The sequence below is a fragment of the Coenobita brevimanus genome, chromosome 86 (genome assembly GCF_032717465.1).
Source record: "Coenobita brevimanus isolate Jiangsu-jjx chromosome 86, ASM3271746v2, whole genome shotgun sequence".
Classification (NCBI taxonomy): Eukaryota; Metazoa; Arthropoda; class Malacostraca; order Decapoda; family Coenobitidae; genus Coenobita; species Coenobita brevimanus.
The window spans coordinates 30,426,374-30,450,335 of NC_137039.1; the positions used below are offsets into that span (position 1 = coordinate 30,426,374).

The following is a 23,962-nucleotide window of genomic DNA, read 5'->3' on the forward strand; positions in this document are numbered from 1 at the left end:
TTTTTTTTCCCTACCTTTATTTTCGCGTCCCTAATGCCCAAATACTAATTCCACCTTGATTCCTTTTTTTTTTTTTTTTTTTCTCCAGAGTACCTCCATAGTTTCTCATGGGGAGGAAACCTATGAATGGCATCGCCGATGTAGTGGCCAACGCCACAAAAAAGTAGGAGACTGCCAGGGCACCGGGGTAAGGGGTCTGAAGTGCTTGTGGTATTATTTCGGGAATTAAGATGGTCATGATGGTGGTGGGCATTGAGAAACACCACCTGTTGACCCAGGAACAGTTCCGGCATGTATGGACAAGACAGGACCATGGAGATCAGCAGTGGAAGAGGAGTGCCCCGTTACATTCGATACCCATGCTGCTGATCGTCTTCGCCAGCACACAAACACGCATGTAAGTAGGGCATGGGTTAAATTAGTCATGCATTTTATAGTTTGTTTCACATTTTGCTTCACATAAGGTGTGGTTTAGGACGTGGAGGAGTAAACAAATACAACCAGGTAGTTTACGTAGCGTTGGAAGGTGTTAAGGCCATCGCGTCGGTCTGTTGACATTGCATCTGCTATTCTGTTACAGCAGACGATTACGGTCAGCAGTGGAAAGATTTTGCTAAGTACAGGAGTTAGATATAACCTTCATTAACCCACTTACTACTTGGAGTCTAAAGTGAATAAAATTGGTGGTAACGAATAAAATTAAATACCGGTATCACGTCATTGGACTGAAGTTAATACTGCACCACTACTACCAACCCAGTCAAGCATCACATAGCAAATATTTTTAGTGTGTGTGTGGGGAGGGGGAGGGGGCTTGCTCTGGAGACATTCTGCATATATTCTCAATTATATATGTGTATTCTTAGATGTATTACATTAGTCATATGTAAGTGTTTACTCGGCTGTAGACATTTTACTTAGCATCATCCCTCAGTGTTATTTCAGTATATTATAAAGGATGACTACTTGTCCATTCAGTAAATGGTAATGCACTATACTATTGCATTAAAGGTCTTCTAATTACTGTACAAACGGTACATTATTAATAATTTACTAGTATAACTGTACTAAATAATAGCTGAGAATAAAACACTTTAAAGTCGCCATACAAGTGTTAAGGAAGAGTTCTGATCAGGTTTTATGACGTTTTGGATCGAAATGGTAATTCGTTGGATATTTAAAAGTATTATTCATGACTGGTAAAGCAGGTAACCAGAATGCAGTGGCCAACAAAACATAAGTTTACTTGAGACTTATCTTTCATTCCTCCCATTCCGTGCATCTCGATCACTCCTCTAACTTGCCCTTCCTCCTCTTTCCTAACTCTTTACCCTGTTGTCGATGCACATGGGTATTTTTTCAGACGCTTTGCTAACTATAGAAGCTTTCCTTAAACTTTTTTTTTTTTTTTCCCAAGCCAAATCATAGCACCCAGAAGCTTCTAAAACTACCTTGTCCTAGAGTAACCCTTCCTCTGCTTTTTATTCATCTGTGGTAGGAATTTTATTTATGCTAACACCATGTGATTCTGTTTATCGAAGGGCTATCTTGGCAGGGAAAGGGTTGACCAGCTGTAGTATATTGACTTATCTATTTTATGTTTGTGACATTTTTGTGCTTAGGTAATAGGCTTTATGTGATTTTTTATTTACTCGATTATAGCTGTTAGGCGGCCGTGACCTTTAGTTGTTACACCACCATGACCGTTTTTACTCTTATACCTTCCTCCCCCACCATCTCCTCCCCTCCCGGCATTCAGTAATTATGAGAAATAAATAAATAAATATGCTTTTTCCTCTGCAGCATTAGCATGATCCCGTCACTTCCCTGCCACCCCGAACACACCGCTCACTTCCAGTTTTCAGTAATAATGATAATAGTAGTAGTAGTCGTAATAATAATAATAATAATAATTGCTTCACCCCAGTACTTCCCGCCCCTCCTTCACCCTACCACCCTCTTCCCTCTCACCCCTTCCTTTCTGTCTCTTCCACTGTGTCCCCCTTACCCTCCCCCCCCCAACCTAGCAAGTAAGGAAGTGATGGTATTGGCTGGGCAGACAGGTGATGTGCTTGAATTCCGTGTAAGGAATGGGACTACTTTTTATGTCGCAGTGAATACGAGAGCGAAAGTGGTTAGAGATGCGAGCTTGTATGATGAACAACTCGCTGTGTCTTGATTACGTATTTTTTCTTTCCTGCTGCCTACGGACGGTTTTATTCGATATAGGAAAGACCGTGCGTCATAAAGGAGGGAGAATAGCGTACAGGTGGGTACTGATGCGAACTTTACACCTATATACTATGATGAACAAATTTTTCTTTTCATTCTTACAACCCTCGATGCTCGAATTTTTAAGATTATTATTGCAACCCTCTATGGATTTTTTTTTTCCCTTGCTACCCTCGACAGATTTTTTTTTTTCTTGCTACCCTCGATGGAATTTTTTTTTCCTTGATGGAGTTTTCTTTTTTGCCAACCCCGATGGATTTTTTTTTCTTGCTACCCTGGTATGGATTTATTCAGCGTTAAAAAAGACCATACTGAAAGGGCTCGAGACGTCTCACCTAACAGGGGTAACTTTTTGTACTGGGGCCGTAAATGAAAGGGAAAGCAGTTAAAGATGCTAGCTCCCCCCCCTCCTTCCCTCCCGCATGTTAGTAAATGTAGGAACTTAGTACTCTCATAAATTTCTGTGTTAATTCTTTGATTGGTGAGATTTCACTTGGTTGAGTAAAATCTGTTATCATCATCCTTTATCTTCATCACAATCGGCATCATTTTCATCATTATCATCATCTTCAATCCTCGTCGTCGTCGTCGTCGTCGTCGTCGTCCTCCTTCTCCTCCTCCTCCTCCTCCTCCTCCTCCTCCTCCTCCTCCTCCTCCTCCTCCTCCTCCTCCTCGGGCAGGTGAGGATTCAGAAATATAGGCCACACAAATATCCACATCATTGTAGTCCTTGGAAATTCCCTGCTCCATTTCGTAAGTGCAATGCTTCGGAGGCAAAAACCAGAAGGGTTTCACCACTACTAGCCTGACAGCTTAGATCCGCAGTGCCAGGAGACAGGCAGATAGATAATTTATATAGTTGGAGGTATTGATGGATGGATATATGGATAGATAAATAGCTAGTAGATAGAGTATAGAGGTAGGTTGATTGATGGATAGATTAGGTATAGATGGAAATAGATAGATGATAGATAAATTATACAGATACAGGTAGAGTGATAGATGGATAGAGTAGATACATAATTGATAGTAGATAGATTTTTATATATGGGTAGATTGATTGATGGGTGGATACAGACGTATTGATGAACATGGGGAAATTCATTATCAGTAGAAGAAGACCTATTATAGTTTGCTTACCCACTGCCATTAAGTTAACATTGAGGCTCCCATGACTCACCCTCAGCTGAAGGAAATAGTTTGGCGTCAGTTGGAATAAGAAAGGTGAGTTGTCCCGCCCCTGAGAGGTCTGAGGTAAGTACCGGTATACAGTATTCAAATGTTAATCTACACACGATAGATGTGTGGTAGGATTTCGGTATGTATGTACCAGTAAAAATACGGTAACATACTGGGCCATATATTAGAATGACTGTGTGACACCTTGCATGGCCTGTCTGGATAGATGGGTAGATAGGTACGTATTGTAGGTAGATAGATGGATGGCAGACAGACGGATAAATAGAAGATAAGTCGATGACTGCTACAACTAGGCAAACACATGATAAATTGCCTTATATTTTGATCTGCCAGTTGAGAGGCAGGCAGACTTAACAGATAGATAGATAGATAATTATATTTACAGTATACGTCATGTGTCAGCATAAATATCTTTGCCAGTTTCACCTTTACCAGCGTAACAATTTACATCCTTATTGCCGACAGCTAGATACATGGACATTTACATAGAGACAATAGATAGAAAATTTCTAGTATGACAGCTGTCATCCTTGCTGCCGGTCTTAATGTCGCCAGTGTCCAGGGAAAAAATTATTAGATTATTATTACTTTACAGCATTTTTTACCTGTGGACTATTTCACAGAGGTGGAACTGAACGGGATTGTTGTGTGGGGCAGGTGTTGGCCGCTTTTATCTTGCAGGTGTTGGCCGCTTTTATCTTAGGTGGATAGGTGACTGGAAATGGATGGTGAAGTTTGGTACTCGTATTTTATAACCGCGTCCATATGGTGATGTCTTGTTGTTAGTACTTGCTATCTCCTGACGGTTTTATTCGGCGTAGTGATGATTCCTTGAGTTGGCGAGGTTACATATAGGCTTCATTAATCCCTGATGACAAGAGAACTCCCCTAGGCTGAATATAATTGTCAGGAGGCGGCAAAAATAAATGAGTAAAAATGCGTCATTGGAGGGAAGAGGTTAAGCATGAAATTGTTCTTTATTATCTTTGTTTCGCTCTACTTTTCTAATAAAACACACTTCCAGGAACTACCTAATAGATGGGCCAGTCGATGACATACAGTATCGACTCCCATGGAAAGACCTGCGGGTCATTGACCTGGGGCCAAGTTTCTTGCTATACATAAGTGACGGAGGGAGGGGGCGTCCTCTGTGGGCACCGATGTCGATTTAAAAAAAAAAAAAATGCAGGAGAGTTATCCATATAGAAAAGTGATTTAAATGTAATTTTTCTATATAGAAAAGCGACACATGGTCATTTTTTGGTAGTTATAAATCAAAACCTGGGTGTCAGAATAAGGGTGTTGGATCAGTCTTTTATAGCTATAGAAAAATGACCCAGGTTTCACTTTACAGGTATACAGTAGAGTAGTGACCCGGGGTCAGTTTTCTTGACAGAAAAGCGACCCTGTGTCAGTGTTTATTTATTTAATTATTTTTTTAGCATATAGAGACGTGACCCGGGTGTCGCTAAGGGGAGAGTGAGGATGCCCTTGCTTTAAATTTCGGGACCGAATAGCTTAGGCACGGGTCTGTACGCGCCTGATGGGGCAAAGTGAGGATTAGGATGGATGGATATATTTGTTTAACTTTTTAGCGGACAGTCAAGTGCCATTTGACATAATACCACGAGACTCTGATCATTCTCGCACAGTTATCAGTTCTTTATAGAAAGGATGCAATATCTTCCGGGAATCGTCCACCAGAACGCTGTTTGAACACACATGGTCGGGAAAAGCTCAAGTCCTCTATTCCAGCCAATATCAAACGGTTTTATTCAGTTGAAGGTGAATACAGGAGCCTGAGAGTGTTGATTGCAGCGTAAACGAATGTACAGTAAAAACGAGACTGGTTTGCCCATTAAATTACAGCGAGTCGAATTAATCATAAGCTAATGAAGATCTTGAAAAATACAGGTAATTATAATGATAATTGTAAAAATACCAGTACCTGGTGGTACTAGGAGTATTAGCAATAGGAAGAGAAGCAGGAAGAGGAGGAGGAGTAAGGGATTGTGCTGGAAGGGTGCTAAGCGTACTGCCCTCTGCCTATCGGCTCATAGTCTTGAAGCTTATAGGTCCCTGTCCCGGGGTTCCCTTTACTTTTGAATATGCCCAGTTTCTTCCTAAACTGAGGACACTGGACGCAAGTGGGTTAAGCTGTAAATTTTGTTTGTCTGGCTCGGTTAGGTTATATACATTCTCGTTCACTCAGGCCTGGTCACGTTTTTGCTGAGAGAGAGAGAGTTGATTAATGTGTGTGTGTGTGTGTGTGTGTGTGAGAGAGAGAGAGAGAGAGAGAGAGAGAGGGAGGGGTGGAGGAGGGAGGGAGAGTACAATGCAAGGTCCCTATAGTCGGAGCCTTAAAAAAAAAAAAAAAAAAAAAAAAAAATATCACGTTTTGAAAATCTTATAGCATGGGCACTCACGATCACGTGGGAGATAATCTGGCTTGTTTCGCCTTGGGGAGAGACGGGGTGGAGAAGTGAAATGATTAAATGCTGTGTGGGTGGGGTACGGCGAGACAGGTGTGTGTGTGTGTGTGTGTGTGTGTGTGTGTGTGATAGCAGTGGTATAGTCCAGTAAATTGTCTGGGGGTGGTACATTGGTCCTCATGAATAAACTGTAACACACACACACACACACACACACACACACACACACACACACACACACACACACACACACACACACACACACACACACACACACACACACACACACACAGAACATCAAGCCAGCTTAGCGTGGAATAATTTAACTCGATCATGCACGAAAACTCAACCGACATTCTATTCCAAAGTTACATAATGGTGTAGTGGCTTATGACGCGGCTCGAGTCCTTGTGGTACTGAAATCTCGCGGAAGCTGCTGTATTGCACCTGTATTCGAAAAAAATCTTAACCAGGTTTTCTGATGGTGTTGCAGATCATCGCATGGTTTATATCTCCCGCAGGAAAAGAATTGATTTTATGTTTTTCCCCTTTTCTTTCATTTTTTTTTTCCAGGTAAATATCAGTCTTTATTTTTTATAAGTATAGAGCGGTATATATATATTTTTTCCGTAAATTATCTTGTTTGGCCTTATTTTTCACTTTAATTTTGACTGTCAGTATGGCTGTGATGTGTTTGGTATATGTACAAAGTGAGATAAAAGCATCAGCAAGAAATCTGGTGCGCATTTGAAGTTGAAGAACCTTTATGAAAACAAACTCTACTTACTCCACGTGGGTAAAGAGCAAAGGATTGCACGCCCAACTTTTTTTTGAGGGGTGGAGGGGTAAGAGGCGTGGCTTGGTGTTATGCGTGTGTGTGTGTGGTTCAGCACGGGTTGTTTCCGGGTTGTTGGGGCGGCCTTGTCAGGGTCACAGTATCGTGCGTGTGTCAGGATAGTGAGACTTTATCTCTCTTATCTCACCTCAGCCTCTCACTGTCTGAGTTCCAACGGGTTGATGAATTATGCCTGTATATTATTCAGAAACACTGTAATTTTTGTTTTCTCGGGTACTGCTAGTAGATTTTATAAAGCGAAAGAGCGATTTATTTTGCTTAATTCACGTCACTGTTCTGTTCTGTGCTATATAAATTCTTCTGGCATCTCCCTACCCTGCTTAAATAACGCACAAAAGGGTATTAACTAGCTATATCAAGTATAAATAGGTAAGGAAGCCAAACGAAAAACACGCCATTATGGGTACCACCAGACGATTTTTTCCTCTGCCGAAAATAAATGCATCTGAGAAATACTGAAGTCATGTGTACTGTGAACGGGAGGTGAAAATATGTATGGATTGTGTGGTAAGTGAGAGGGAGGGAGGTGTAGGGAAGAGGAAAGACGGGTGGAGGGGAGGGAGAAGGGAAAAGGGAAGAGATAAGACAGAAGGTGGTGTGGGTGTGGTAAGGTCAGAGATGTGTGCAAATTTGCGTGTTTGCATGTGTGTGAGAGAGAAAGAGAGAGAGAGAGAATGAACCTTTGCATATTTACAGTTAGCTCTGGAGCTTTAAATCGTAGCGACGTCCTCCAAAATGAGAGCAAGAATAAGAAGCAAACCGTTTATACTGAATGTCGAAGTTCATAGTATGCGGTGGAGGTCGTAAGGGAGAGTGAGGGTAACAGGCATCGTGGGTGATGATGTAAGACTGATACGCTCACGTACACGCACACGCGCGTACGGTAGACACGCTTACGAACTCATATGATACAGACACATGTACACAGAACTACACACTCTTAAATGCATACACGTACACGCTGACACACACACACACACACACACACACACACACACACACACACACACACACACACACACACACACACAACGTAACCAAACATTACTCTTGTCCTTTAATTTATTCCGCCCTTACCCCTCTCTGAATTTAGCCTTGCCTCTGTACCTACCCACTGCATAGTTGTCAGGCAGTGGACATCAATAAGCAATAATCTACAGTGATTTTCTTTTATTCGTACTTCCTTCAGACAGTTTTATTCAGCTCAAGAGGGTCTTTTTACATTACATGGGTTAAGTATTGTTGAGCATTCATTAACCTCTGTACCACTTGAGTACTTTAGTAGCCGGAACTCGAAAACGTAAATTAGGTTCTTAATGTAAAGTTTAATTTAAAAAAGAGCATTCCGGTTCTTGCTTAACCTTGATTTGGTTTAAAGTCCTGTAGGGTATTATTTTTACTTTTTTAATCTGGTGACGTATTTTCTTATTTTATTCCTATGGCCACTTGATTTTAAAAAAATATATATTTAGAGCTGACCTCTAGTAGCGAAGGGAATAAAGAGGGCTGAAATCTTCTAGTTCGAAATGTGTATCGTAAACTGATTATAACTGTGTGGTGATGGTAAGAATAGAATATAAAAACATCGTAGTGAAGGAATCATTGTAGTCCATTTGTTCTAACCTGACAAAATTCCTTAATGCTCTTCAACTCAGTATATGGCTGTAGTCAGATTGGAGGGTTGATCTGACTAGTGACCAAGGAGACGCATTCCTACTTCATTACTAAAGCCTACTGAATCTCATGCAGCTGTGAATTAGTACCCGGTATTTGATGTGTAAGTTGTGGGAGTGGCCCAGTTCCGTCAAGTGAAGATAAACTGACTTATTATCACCCGTATTCCTGTTCTTGCTTCGGTCACTGGATAACCCGCGAATTTTTGAGTCATGCCGGTAATTATTTAATGTTATTCTCGTGAAACTGAGGTGTGTTTCGTGAGTGTCAGGCGTGTTTCGTGGTCGTGCTGTTGTTGCTGTGGCCCCCGAGTCACACCTTCCTGCACCCACTGGACCGTTGCAAAATGAAATAGCTCTCCCCTTCAGTACGTTATTTTCCATGTTATTTTGTCACCCGTAGACAGCTTTATTAACTTTGGAGACTTGCTTGAAATTGAAGGTATGAGAGACAGACTTTGTTAGCCCCTTTAAAAATGTGTGAGTGTTTTAAGAAGAATTAAAATCGTATGAAAGAGCCAGGAATAATATGAAATCGGTGTGAGAGAGAGAGAGAGAGAGAGAGAGAGAGAGAGAGAGAGAGAGCGTCCCTGAGCAACCTAGCAGTAGGACAAGACGGGGTATTGAAACGTTTTATCCAGTCAATAGGCTTCAGACAGGATCCTTCAGTGCTCGCCCACCCCCTCCCCATAACATAACCCAGCATTCCCACACATTACAGTACAACGTTAACTACTGTATTCTACTTGGCTTTGTAGATTTCCTAACACCCCCTCCTTAGCGGTTTATACGCCTCAGTATCCCCGTGTATGTTAGTGATGCAAACTATCTCGCTAAAACAGCACAAGTAAGAGAATGTTAAAAGTGTACTATGCAAAATAAATTACTAAGGAAGAGGTACTGCGAAGCCTCTTATGTCACCTAGAATACAGCCTACAGTCTCCTCAGTCACTCACGGTCTCTCTAGGTGATTACATCCAACCTTGATCTCCCGTAAGGTAACTCATTTTAACACTCGGAGGATAGTTGTGAATATTTTGTATCTAAAACTATGTAGTATTTTTTTTTTCTGAATATATTTTGAAACTTGGTAGATACTCTGATTTTAACTTCAGAATAAGTTTTTTTCTTCTAATGTTGTTTAGATTTCTGAGTATATTCTTAGACGTGGTAGATACTATACTTCAAAATACTGACTCTGTTACGTTAGGCTTTTTTTTAATTTTTTAGCTTCACATATCAAATTTTATCCAATATTTTATCCAATATTTTATCCAATATTTTCATTATTGTATAACCTGATACTTGCAGGTAGCTCATGACATACAGCGTTCGCGAAGTGCCCTGAAATACAGAATAGAAAAATGAATAGCTGTTCGTGAATCCATTTGCCATATATGTAATAAAGATCAAGAGAAGCGTGAGAGACCTAGATACAGGAAAAAATAAAAATATATAGTCCAGTCTTTAATATTTTCGGCGTTAGAGGAAATACATACGTTAACTCTGTGTGTGTGCGTGTGTGTGTGTGTGTGTGCGTGTGTGTGTGTGTGTGTGTGTGTGTGTGTGTGTGTGTGTGTGTGTGTGTGTGTAGATACAGAAGTAGATAATTGTGGTCTCCCTGCCTCCAGTGCACATAAAAACAGTTATGGCTATGATCTGGTATAAAGCGCATTCAGTGGGTATGTTCTGTTCAGAGGTGCGACGTTTATAATGTGATGTATGTATCATCTTGTAGTCATTATCAAAGGAATTATGGAGTATGTAGAGATTATTTTATTATTATTATTATTATTATTTGACAATGAAAAGTGTGGTGGTGGGTGACTGGAAAGCGGTGGAGGTGAACCCCATACAAAGTCTAAGGCAGTCGGGTTTGGGCGGTCAGTGTCAGGGAGGCCATAATGATAAGAGCTGTCTTAATTGTGTGTGTGTGTGTGTGTGTGTGTGTGTGTGTGTGTGTGTGTGTGTGTGTGTGTGTGTGTGTGTTTAGCTATTTTAATTAAACTTGGGAACTGTGTTTGTGTAGCTGTTGGGATGTGTCTGTGTCTGGTAGGATGTGTGTATGTGTGTGCGCGCGGGATTCTTAAAATTTTATAGATTAGTTCCGTAAGGTGCATTAAGTCGTCAGGCCGTAACCTGAATAAAAAGTCATGCTATTGAAAAGGTTATGGTACTAGAGTAATAATGTTTTTGTTCCACGTACCGGTAATTTTATACACGATTTTTGTACAACCCGTTAACATTATGGGGATATTTTGTTTTTGTTTTAATGCCTTTTTGCCGGACCCATAATCCCAGAGCTCATCTAGGGGTAACGGAGACAAAAACCCTTTAAACCTTGATATTAGGATTCATTACCACTCCCTCCTGTCTTTCCAAGGCTCCCTCCTTTATGTCCACTTATAACGTATCCTTTGCATTTTGTTTTTAGTTTTTCTCCTCATACTTTTATCTGTTTTCGTTTTTCTACTTTCTGTCACCCCAACATTTTTTTTTTCCTTTCTTTGCATTTTTTTTAATGCGTTCTTATCACTCCTTTCTACCACTCCAAGGCAACCTCCATCATGTACCCCTCCACTGTGCCTTTGCCTTTCGTTTACGTTTTTCCTCTTCGTATTCTTTCAGCAGCTCCAGTTCTATACCTTCTATAATGACCGTGCATTCTGATCATTCCCTTCTACCACATAAGTCGCCCTTCCTCATGCACTTCTCCTCTATATACCTCATTTTATCTTGTTCTGGATCTTCCCCTGCATAATCTGTCAACAGCTTCTTTAATATGCATTTTCTTTGTTAACCTAGCGTTCTTATTATATCTTCTCACAGTACAAATCATCCTTCCTTATAATACTACTTTTATGTATATTTTTCATATCGTTTGTGGTGTTCCTTTTTGCATTCCTCCATTACGTTTTCTTTATGCGCCTTAACCTTTAATCTCGGTGTCTTTTAAAGGTGATGGTTATTTGTTAAGAGTGTTTGATATTTAAAGGGGGGGAGTGGTTGCGATTGGTGACTCGTCGGTTTGGCACTAACCTCTTTGCTGGGACGCTGTCTAATACCACTATCTATCTCGTTCTGTCTAGGTATATCTTCTCTTCTGTCCATTGATCGATTTTTCTGTCAGCTGGTATATATCTCTGCCCATGTACCTGTATACTCTTCTTATCTTAACTTGGCCTAGAATTCGTCCTTTTGCAATTTAATTCACAGGTGAGTGATTGAAAAAAATAATACTACGGCTCTACATCTTTTCCATTGCACTTAATTATGGCCAATGAGCATATTCTAGTGTTAATCCATTGTCACAACTCGGCATTCAAGATGGAGCTATGACAGTCTGAGGCCGAGTTAAAGTAAAGAGTTTATCATCTTTTACACTATCTGTACCAAGTGTCTCTTCCATGTAGAGACCCTGTGACTTTACCCTTTTAGGTGGTGGGCTGGAGGTTACGGTAGTAGATTGCCTTTTTGTTGTGTACCCACGTTAAATGGCCCATGTTGTTGTTATTGTTGTTGTTGTCCCAGGTTCATCTGAAATGTTCCCGGTGAACTGCAGGCTTAAGTTGCCCTCCGCTTACGTTGCGCCGTCTACCTTTCTGGGGATAGGGAAGTAGTTGTGGGACTTTTGTATAACCAGACAGTGGAACCATCCAGTTATATTGGTGCCAGCACGTGAAGACATCCCACTTCATTACCAAATTGCCCGTAAATACCATCATTATCATTTGCTGTGTGTTGACGCTAGATCTTATTCAGTTTAGGAAACATCCATTGGAGTCTTTTACGCATCCTAGATACCGGTAATGATTTTAATGAGATATAAAATGGGTTTTGGTTTCCTAATGGTTTTGGTGATATTGTGCGACGAGTGTGTGTGTGTGTGTGTGTGTGTGTGTGTGTGTGTGTGTGTGTGTGTGCGTGTGCGTGTGTGCGCGCGTGTGTGTGTGTGTGTGTGTGTGTGTGTGTGTGCGTGTGTGTGTGCGCGCGCGCGCGAGTCTCAATACAAAAACATAATTGCAAAGCTGATTGTAGGCAAAGGATAACGAATCGGTTCTCTCTCTCTCTCTCTCTCTCTCTCTCTCTCTCTCTCTCTCTCTCTCTCTCAACCTTCATTAGTGCTAGGAATTCTCTCAGCCAAACAAATGTACTGTGTTAGCCGGATTAAAATAGCCAAGGGAGTCAGTATCAGTGAAAAGATGGGTAAGGTAAAGAGGTTTGTCTATCTCCACCACCACAGTCACAACCACAACCATCACCACCACCACCACCACCACCACCATCACCACCACCACCACCACCACCACCACAACCACCACCACCAGCATCGTCATTCTCATTGTTTTTTTTCTGCAGGAAGAAGGAACTGGGATGTAAGGGACAAAAAAAAAAAAAAAGTTCCACCTTAGCAAAAACAATAGGGAGCCTAAGTCAAGGATGCGACACTCACTCCACAACACCTCTACGTCCGAATTGTTATTATTATTATTATTATTACTATTACCAGTAAAGTGCGCTTTGTGAGCGCGTGACGACCGAGCGAGTGCCATGTTATCACAATATCTCATCCCTTCCCTAGGGTGGGAAAGGAGGTTTGGATGATGATGATGATGATGATGATATATTATTTCTTCATGATAGTAGCTGAACAGTGAAAAATACACTGGTATGAAAAGCATTCTCTCACGTACACCTATTCAGACACAGAAACACATACTCTCCCACACAACCACAGAAAGACACACATACTCTCCCACACAGACACAGAAACACATACGCGCACACTCCCACACAGACACAGAAACACATTCACCCTTCCCCCCCCCCCACACACTTCCTTGGAAAACTCGAGATTCCAAGGGGTTCCTACGCGTTTACGAGTGAGTTTTTAGTTGATAAAATTTTTTGAATGAATGTATCACATGCAGAAAGAATTTCAACTCTGCTTCACATAGGAATAAAGTTATTAGCTAGCTTCTGATTAGTGGGACAGCCGGGCCGAACCGCACATTTCCAAGCCTGACTGAGAGTATACATCGCTGGCTTGCTCGCTGGTAATCATCATTATCATTATTATTACTATTATTATGATGATGATTATGATTATTAGTTTACTCGGGTTTCTTCTAGACGATTTTTTTCGTGCATAAGAAGTAGGTTGATAAAGTCCTGAAGACTCAGGTTCAGGTTCTCTCTCTCTCTCTCTCTCTCTCGTACATTTTCCGAAGTAACATTAAACTCGCCAGAAAACGTGACGCTCAGCTTACACAGAAAACGGGATACGAACTCCAGCATACGGGGGTCAGAGAAGGTCAAAGGTCAGCTCTGCGGGGGGAGGGGGTCAGGTCACGGTCAACACTCCATGACCTGGCTCTAGCGGGTCTGGCGTAGGGGGCAGAGGCTAGTCATAGAAAGGTCAGTGGGTTTTGTATGGGGAGGTCGTAGCAGGTCAGAGGTTAAGGCGACATGGAACAAACAATGGATGAGAGAGAGAGAGAGAGAGAGAGCATAACCTACCTCCAATACAAACAGGACTTAGAGCCGCATTTATAAACTGTTTTTAGCTCATGCTGTGTATAAAACTGGCTGTGTATACTGTTATCCTTACTCATACACATCCCAGTCAAATTACAGTGAATATTAACGTCCTTCAGTCCGATGTTATATTCAGTTGTACTCTTACTAACACCAGACGGTTGCTTTTAACGTTGGACAGACTTTTATTTGTGTAGGGATTTATATAGCATACAGGTAACTCCAACAGCTGGAAAAGTCTCGCCTAAACTGAACAAACTCGTCTGGAGATAGCAAGACTTGAAAAAATAAAAGTCATCGGATTCAAGGAGTTAATGTGAATATAATGCGTAAAGCAAAACAATCTTCTTAATAATTCACTGTTATGGAAACCTGTTTATCGAAAGTATGGACTGTTCTCTGTTCACTTTAACTTGGCCTAATATTACCAGCTCTCCATTTTGATTGCTGGGCTATAGCAAGAGATTAACAGTAGACTATAACACCTAAGCAGCATCTTCCTTCGCTGTTTATTATGATGTTTTTCCCTTGTATGTTATTTTTATCTCATATCGACATAGGGTTAAAGAAGCGCCCATTTTTTAACGTATTATACTTTGTTCACTTTAACTTTGCATTCAATTTCCGTCTATTCGTCTTCAGTGCCAAACTTCAAGATGTTACCACTAAAATACAGTGCATGTTACGAAGAATGTCAGCGGAAAGGATGCAAAGCCTTAGTGTTGTCTTCTGACAGTGAGCCACGAAAAATAGGCAGCAAAAGTACCAATCACCGCTCCGTTAAATTGGACGAAGTGTAGGATCCTTCATAAATATGGGTCCTGAACATTAATTTCTGAACCCTTACGTAACCCATTAATATTCACATCAAGAAATGGTTATGAGAACCGACGTTTTTTGTCACGTGTCAAATATTTTCGTTCGGAGTATCAGGTGACATTTTTTCCGGAAAGTCCCGCAACTTGTTCCGTTTCTGTGTGGTGTTTGGTTGATGACTTTGGTTGGGTGGAAATGAATCATGTTACAAGGTAGTTACTACTACTACTATTGTTATCATCATCATCATTATCATGATCATCTTCGTCGTCGTCATCATCATCAACTAATTCACTTCATAAAAGCATCCCGATAACTTATTCCAACGCCAGGCGCAGTTTTTCAGGAACCAACAGAAGGGTGGCTAAGACAGTAGGGTATTATCTTGGGTACCGCCAGACGATTTTAAAAGCCTGAAGGAATTATACCTCTCCTCCAAGGCTCCAAATATACCCAAGCCGTGAGAAGAGGAGAGTATTATAATGAACACTTTGTTTGTGTGTCTGTGTTGTCACTAGTGCAGCTTAATTACCCTTGATAGAGTGAAACAGACCGTTGCTTAGAAAATATATATCAGACGAGAAGAAGATACTCATAAGCTGGAAAGAGTGTCCTGTGGATATGTATGAGTGTATGTAATGAATGTATGTTCCGAGTACATATGTATGTATGTATGTACCAGGTATGTAAGTATGTACCGGGTATATACTCGTATGTATGTATGTATCGGGAATGTATTTATATGTATGTATGTATGTACGTATTTACTGGGTATGTATATATGTATGTATGTATTTACTGGGTATGTATGTATAAAGCGTCGTGAATGTCTTGAAGTATTTTGACAGGTTAAAATTCTGAGTACAGTAAAATAATTGTCGGAAGTAACGAAAAAAGTAAGATTTATGTCGTGGTGATGGTAAACGGGTTATGAAGAGACTGTGACGGGTTTGACTTGTGTGAGGATGATTAATGTATATAGTGTGTCCCTGACCTGAACCCGGACAGACTCAGTATCCTACACTTGACATGGGATTTCCCTTGTTTCCCCGCCTCTTACCCTTAACGTCCTTGCCCCTCCCTGCCACGCCTCTCCTTTTCTCCTTTCTTTTGTTTTGTTTTTCCTTCTCTCCTCTCCCTCTGCCTTCTACCTTTCCCTTTACTTCCCTGCCCCTTCCTGCCACACCCCTTCTCTCCTTTCTTCACTCTTCCCTTTTGTTGCCCTTTCCTTTTGTAATAGACCTCCTCCTTCCTCTCCCCAACTCACCCTTCCTCTCTTCTCTCCCCTCCCCTCCCCTTTCATTCCTTTTGTTTCTCTTCCCTTCTCTTCCTTGGCCTGCTTCTCCTCTCCATTCTCCTTCCTCTCCCCACCTTACCTGTCCCTGCCACACATCTCTCCTTCATTCTCCCCTCCGCGCTTCTCCTCCCCCCAACCTTTCTTCCCTGCCTCACCCAGCCACACCTCGTATCTCCTTTCCTTCTCCTCGACCACCCTCTCCTCCCCATCACAGTTTCCCCTCTTTCCCTTCCCTTTCCTCTCTCCTCTCCTCTCCTCGCTGCTCGCCTCTCCTCTCACTTTTTCTTGCTCTTTCCCTTCCCGTTATACTTCCTCCTCCTCTCCTGTCCTTACCGTTAACTCCACGCCCTCCACACCACGCCTCTTCCAGTCCTTTTATTGTCCTCCCTTCCACTCCTTTTCTTCTCCCAGCAAAGTAAAATTGTCCCACGGTAGAAAGAATTGAAAGCAAAACTCGACATCGTTCTGAAGGTGCTAAATTTTTATGTCAGTTTTTCCCAGTATTGCTTTTGTGTTCCATCTGACTTTTTTCACCCAGTTCCAGCTGAAAGGTGTGATGGGCGTGGAATTATTCTTTGTTATGTGGTAATGGTTCTTCAGTCTATATTACTATGTTTTTTTTTTTTCCTGTAAGTTTATATCGCACTTTATGTATATATGTATGTCTCTGTCTACATAAAAAAGTTGATGATAGGTATAGTCTCGGACATCTAGATTGAGTCAAGGGTGTCATACTGCAGTCATACTCTTCCCTTGTTGTTATGTTTTTATTACCTCCACCTTCACCCCGCATAGTCCATCCACACCCCATCCACTTTCCCTCATGCCAGACATCTCCAGTAGGGTCAGGGTGGTGGAGGGGAGGTCAGGGCTAGCCGGGGGCAGGAGAGGTCAGGCCTAGTAGGGGGGCAGAAGTTAGCAGAGGTCAGTACATAGGGTCACCCGAGAGAAAAAATAATCACAGTCTTGAACTTTTTGAAGATTACAGCTCACTGTCTTCCCCAAACACATGCAAAAAGGTAAGCAGGTGAAAAGTATACGTAATTACTAAGAAAACAAATGAACAGGTAATTAGTAAATATTTAAACAGATTAATAGGTGACCAAAGAAGTAGGGAGATTTATAAATAGATAAGGTAAAAGTGTATTTGATGATCTGCCAAGTAAGTGATCTAAATGTTAATGTGTTTGTGAGTTTAATGTTGATGTAGCTATTATCCAGGCCACCAGGTTGTCGCTTGATTACGTTCTTTATTTTTTTTACACCCCCACGAGAGAGAGAGAGAGAGAGAGAGAGAGAGAGAGAGAGAGAGAGAGAGAGAGAGAGATTGTATTGTTAGGTGTGTTTAGAATGGTGCTATAGAAGAGCGATTGATATGCTACTAAATGTAACTGTGTGTGTGTGTGTGTGTGTGTGTGTGTGTTTGTATCAATAGCAACTCGTCAGCTCACTTGCATTTGCACTTTTAACATTTTTACCCCTTCCCCCGTACCCTCCCCGTCTTCCTAGTTAACTTCTGGTTCATTGCCCTTTGATGTGAAAGTGCATTGGCTTAGAGTTTCTTGTGGCTACTCACACACACACACACACACACACACACACACACACACACACACACACACACACACACACACACACACACACACACACACACACACACACACACACACACATTACAGTATTAGTTATCGTACTGTATGGGTAAATCCTCGAGGTCGTATTTTTTGCTGCTTCACAAAGATGCATAACTTAATATGTTCTTGTTCGTTTCAGAAATATTTATTCTTCTCAAAATGTCCCCGTAGTGATTTTTTTTTTTTTTTTTACGAGGTCATCTCCATCCCCTGCCGTTGATAAAGCCACTCTTGAGCTAAATGAAATAGTCTGCAGGTGGCGAAGACAAATCCAAAAGACATCACTATCATAGTAAAAAGCTTTAAAATAAGACCTCGAAGGTTTATGTGAATCTCAAAATTTCTACCTATCAGTGAAGTAACAGTTATGAGTATTTAATGTAGTTAGCCTGCATGCCACGTTTCATAGCGCTTTCAGCAGCGGGGCAGAGAATTATAAAAAAGAAAAGAAAAAAAAAAGATAATTTACCCTTAGTATAGGTTTTACGAATGACAGAAGAATTTATGGAACAGTTGTGAGCATTAAATGGGGTTAGCCTGCATGACGCTTTCCATAGTGCACTCAGTAGCGAGGTCGAGACGCCACACACACACAACTCCTCATGATTTCACAAATGACTCACTGGTATTGGAATCTGCCTAAACGTTAATCCATCCAATCCTTTGTTGTAAACTCCTTTATTGCGGTGTCTTTTTTTTTGGGGGGGGGGGGATGGGAGGAGGGGGTATTCAGTGTTTCTCCTGATGCTGAACTGCAGGCTATATCTAACCCCTCCACTTTAATATTCATTAGTTCACTATATATTCTCAGAGATTGGGGACATGCCTAGCCTACACCCTTGCGGACTCTGTTTTAAGAACGCTGCCTCCGATCTCTGTCAGTAGTGTCTTAACCTTTTAATGTAGTCGGGGTCATTGGAACCTGTTAGATATGCCACAGATACCCCTAAACCTCGATGCAGTCACGTGTTTACTGTATCTAGCATGGATATTATGTGAGACTCTTCGTGGCAGTGGTGCGGCACTTTCACACACACACACACACACACACACACACACACACACACACACACACACAGTTATCTCCATGTATTTATCTCTATATATGCCTGTGTATCTATATCTATCAATCTACATTATCTGTGGCTCACTGAATGTAATCATATGGTAGTATGAACAATATAACAGGGTTTCGCATTACTAAAATCATTAAAGGGAGTCTGTGGATGAACGAAGATGTTAGGAATTAATTGAAGATATGTTTGAGCGATGAAGAACTGCCTTGTCACGGAATCATGGTCGTTATGTCATGGGTAATTGGTATACCAGTGATTACATTATTAGCTGTCATTAGATTCGGTATGTGTTCTCATCTGTAGCTGTATTTGTTTTTGATATTGTTTATGTCTATCCATCTCTACCTGCCAGTCTGTCTATCTGTTTTTCCGGCTGTCTGCTGTCATTAGGTTGGGTATTTGTGTTCGTCTGTAGCTGTATTTGTTTTTATGTAATTGTATTTGTATGTCTGTCCATCTCTACCTGCCAGTCTGTCTTTCTGTCTTTCCGGGTGTCTGCTGTCTGTCTGTCTGTCTGTCTGCATCCTGATCAATCTCATAAGATCATTTATCTACATGTGTTTGTGTCTGTCAGCTTTTTATCTGCGTGTATTTCAATCTATTTTATGCAAAAATAAGAGGCCTGTACTGTAGTTCGATTGAGAGAGAGTGAGAGTGAGAGTGAGGGCGAGAGAGATCTTTAACCTCCCTTCTACTCCCCAGTCAGATACCTACCAATATACGAGAGGTCAATACAAGAGGTCACGGAGCGCTTTGACCTTGCCCTCCTTCACCCGCACGTATCTCTCTCTCTCTCTCTCTCTCTCTCTCTCTCTCTCTGATATTTATGGTCGTATGCATTAAACTAGAACAAGTCATTCTCTCTCTTCCTTATATTGTTAGCTTCTCTCTTTTTTCCCTCTCCTCTTATCTCCTCTCTCTCCCCTCCCCCCCCATTTTTTTTTTTCACTCTATCCCAATCTCTCCACTCCCTTCCCCTCTGTTTCTCCTGTTCCTCTTCTTCCATATCCTTCACACATCTGTTTCCCTCCCGTCTCCTCCTCAGTCACTTACTCATATTGTCTCTCCTTCTCCTCCTCTGCTCTCTCCACCTCACTATTCTGTTTCCCTCCTTCCTCCCTCTATCGCTTCCCTCCTTTTCTTCCCCCTCCTGTTTCCCTTCTCCCTTTATCTCTCTTTCTATATATATACTGTATACACGCAGAACAGGAACAAGGTTAAGGCGATCATAATGGAACTTTCTGAGTCTGTTTATGTGTTCTCTCTTTTCGATTTTCCTGTTTCTGATGCTTATAAATTCCTAGAGCACATGTTACTGGAAATTGTAATATAATACTCTAAGCGTGTTTGTCCTAATTTGTATAGGTTTTTACTTATTTTTTTAAATATTTCCGACGCATTTTTTTATTTGCTCTTGCTGATAATTGAACAAATTTTGTACTTTTTTTTTTTTTTTTTTTTTTCGTATGCTTTTTTGTATTTTATCTCTTTCTGGCTTTTTATCTTTTGTATAGTGCATATATATTTCAATGGCATTTTTAATATAATTGTTCTGAACGTTTGGTATATTATCAGAAACTACATTTCGACTCGTAAATTTCTACATATGTTCTTTTGACACTAAAAGTTCGTACTTGTGCTGGAGAGGGACGCCATGTGGTGGCACTGATAATGAATGGGCGGCTTTGCTGTTTGGTCATACAAACGTCTCACAGTTCCCTCCCTACCCATAAATGGAAGATGGTGGACTGCAGGAAGAGGGTAACTTCATCCTGCAGCCCACTGGGTTCACATTCAGATGAGCCTGACGTTGTAGTTACTATTATTGATCTTCATGTGGTAATAGTTGCGCCAACTTTTTGAGTGTTATTTTATAGAGTTCAAGTCATAAGTAGGTTGATAGCTTCCAGTGTATGTGTGAAAATGTGTCTACTTCCTGTCAGTTCCAGTCAGACTATTTATATGTACGGTACGTTTTTGTGTCCATTGCATGCCTGAAAATGTCGTGTGTGAGAGGTGCATGCAAATCCTAAATATGGCAGTTATATGTGTGCGTGTCACGGTGATACATAGCGGGCGAGAAATGCTAGTGTCTCCTAACATGCATATCAGATTGCCAGTGCCGGGCGTCTCGAAATGAACGGATCTGCATTTGACTCGTACTTTGCTTATTTTATTTTTTTTTGACGGAGAGGGGCTTTGATTCTTTCGTCGTCCGTAATGAATAAGACATATTTATTTTTTCTGGTACTAGTGCAGAGAGTCATTGTGAACTGATGGATGTTCATCTAACTCGTACTTTGTATTTCTAGCTGAGATTTTTTTCTACATATAAAGAAATGTTATAATTACCAGGTATTTTTTTTTTAATGCCTGAAGATCGTTAGTGCGTGCAGGCATCTCGAAATGAACGGATCTTCATTTGCCTCCTTGTTTAACCCTGCCCTCCCCGATGGGTATTGTTTTCATTTGGTTTGTCAGTTTGTTTGTCTGTGTCAGTTTGTTAACAACTTTACGCGAAAACTACTGGTGCGATTTTGACGAAATTAGGCTAAGGCTTAGGCTATAGGGGAAAAAAAAAAAATCGCTTTTTCGCTATAACTCCTTGAAATTCGTCATACCGACATGAATCCAAAACCTTAAGGTGCATCGTTCAAATCTGCTTCATTACATCAGGGGGGTCACCCCTCCAGTTAGCGATAGGGGGGTCAGTGTCAGGTGGGTCTTGCCTAAAATTTCAAATGGACATAAAATCGTCAATTTTCACCCGATTTACATCAAATTTGATATGTGACATCTTTGACCAGATATCCTGTTGTGTTCATACATCAGCACTAAAATGAATGCCGAGGACGGGTTTGCTGTACCTTGCCACCGCTCCTTGGTGTTTACTTTTTTCATAGAATGCTCTTGTTCCTTCTTCCTGCATAAAGACACATGGCATTTATTTCGTCGTATGCCGTGCAGAGTGTCAGTGCGTAGGGACATCTCGAAATGAACTGATCTTGATTTGATTCTCAATTAAATTTTCTGGAGGTCTTTTGTTTCACACCAGTATATAGGAAAAAAAAAAGACTACAGTATATTAATTTCTTTTGGTACATTCAGATATGCTTATCGGATTGTCAGTGCATAAAGGCATCTCCAGTGGACAGATCTTGATTTGACTCTCACTTTTTTTTTCTTTTCTGTCGAAGATTTTTCTTTCTATGTCATCCTTAAAGAGGAAGATATTCGTTTCTTCTGATGATTTTCAAAATGTCAATGTATACAGGAATAACGATGTGAACGGATCTTGATTTCATTCATTTTTTTCTTGGAGGTCTTTTGTCCCTTCTTCCAAATAAAAAAAAAATTGTTCCTATATATTGATCAGATAATCAGTAAAGGTATAATGATATCAACTCTTCTAAATCTGACTGGCTTTTTTTCATTTTTCTTGGATGCTTAGCTCTTGGCTCCTCCGCAGGGGTCAGATTCTTATCCAGTAGCTTCGTGATTATCCGAAGTATGGGCTACGCAGTTACCTTGAGTTAACTGTCTCATTTCCATAGCTATACTTAGTTAACTGTCTCATTTCCATAGCCATGCACGTTATATTGCCATTTGAAAACTTAAAGTTCGAGGACCATTCAATGCAAAGATCAGGCCGTAACCACATCAGGCTGAGCTATGTGACTGACTGACGGACAGTGCCAACATGTTATTATGTTGTATACTCATATAATATTCCGTATATAATAGTGTTGCACCGTAGTAGCCATGCAGTCTTATGCAACAGCTACCTAAAAACCCAAACGGGAGCTGCATCACCGGAGTACAGTAGGTGTATACAAATCAGTCATATATACAGTACTTAACTGTATGCTGCCAGTCTGCCACTGTCCGAGAATCTCGAAATTATTATTATATTTACTTTTTACATTTACAGAGAAACTCAACGTTTACATAATTTTTGACCAGCTTATTTGTAGAATTCATGTACTGTATAGTAATTCCTTGATACTCCCAGAATGAGAATAACGTCAGTACCGTGACCAGGAACTTCCGGATTATAAAAAAAAAAAAAAAAAAAAAAAAAAACGAAATGCGCAGGAAATTCGCTTGGGTTTATTCTGATCATTTATTAGCATAAAGATTAATAATGAGCATAATCAATTAATTTTCACCTTATCGTGAATTCTTGCTTATTTACTGCATATTACATGAGTTTCGTCATCGTCTGGCCGTCAGTTAGCAGGATCTCGGGGGGGAGGGGGGAGGATTTAAAGGCATGTTTACCGTAGATTCCCCCTCGTAACATAGATCTGTGTCTGCAGGAAGAATTAGGGACACGGAATGATTCTGAACTCGCTCTTTCCTGTAAATAAATAAGTACATACCGGTAAATTAATAAGGAAGTAATAGCGACAACTCTCTCTCTCTCTCTCTCTTTCTCTCTCTCTCTCTCTCTCTCTCTCTCAAAATAAATGGCTCTTTATTTGACTTTTTCGTTTACCGGCGTTGGAGACGGGGAATGTTAGTGTAGATAACCTCTTTGCTACATTCCTTCCCTTAAATTCTCGTCTGTTTTTCCCTTGACATTTCAAAACGGGAGACATCACTATTTGGACATGAATTTCCCAGCAAAAACCAAAGAATACTCAGGAAACTCGGCCATGTTTGCACCTACCATAGATTAATATTAATTTGCTCGTAATCTGCCATCTCTTCTTTGACCTTCTGTCTTAATTACTGAATAATATTACTGCATAAATCACCATCTAGATCATATATATTAATCGCATTCATATACTCATTAAGAGGACTTGTCAAATGGATGGATCTCTGACTTTTTTGTTTACCTATATTGAAACATATCAATACATAAAACCTTTTTTATATAATCCTGACGTTTAATCCATGTCAAATTACTCCATGATCCACGTGTTCTGAAATTGGAGCTACATCGCCGTCTGGAGCAGAAACTTTCAGCAAGAAGCAAAGCTGCACGGAAAATTGGTGTTAGGTGGTGGCGACCATCATCCAATCGCTTAATGTAGTGCTGCCTTGTCCTTTCTTCACCTTTATCATTCTTTTTCAGTTTCTGCTCTCCACTCTTCTTATTTCTCCCATCTTTCCTGTCGCCTTTTATTATTCCTCTTGCCGTTTCAGGTAGCCTTACATTGAATGATAAGCCTAATGGTTTCCTGTGAGCCCAGAAACCAT

General features: G+C 40.8%; 1 protein-coding gene across 1 annotated transcript in view; it reads left to right on the plus strand.

Annotated features, from left to right (window-relative positions):
• The first annotated feature begins 230 nt into the window (after positions 1 to 230).
• LOC145410647 (ectonucleotide pyrophosphatase/phosphodiesterase family member 1-like) overlaps positions 231 to 23,962 on the plus strand; it is an 83,965-nt gene continuing 60,233 nt past the window's right edge. Inside the window, exon 1 of the mRNA XM_080280760.1 lies at positions 231 to 293. Coding sequence (XP_080136886.1) covers positions 231 to 293 — 63 coding nt within the window. The remainder of the gene's footprint in view (positions 294 to 23,962) is intronic.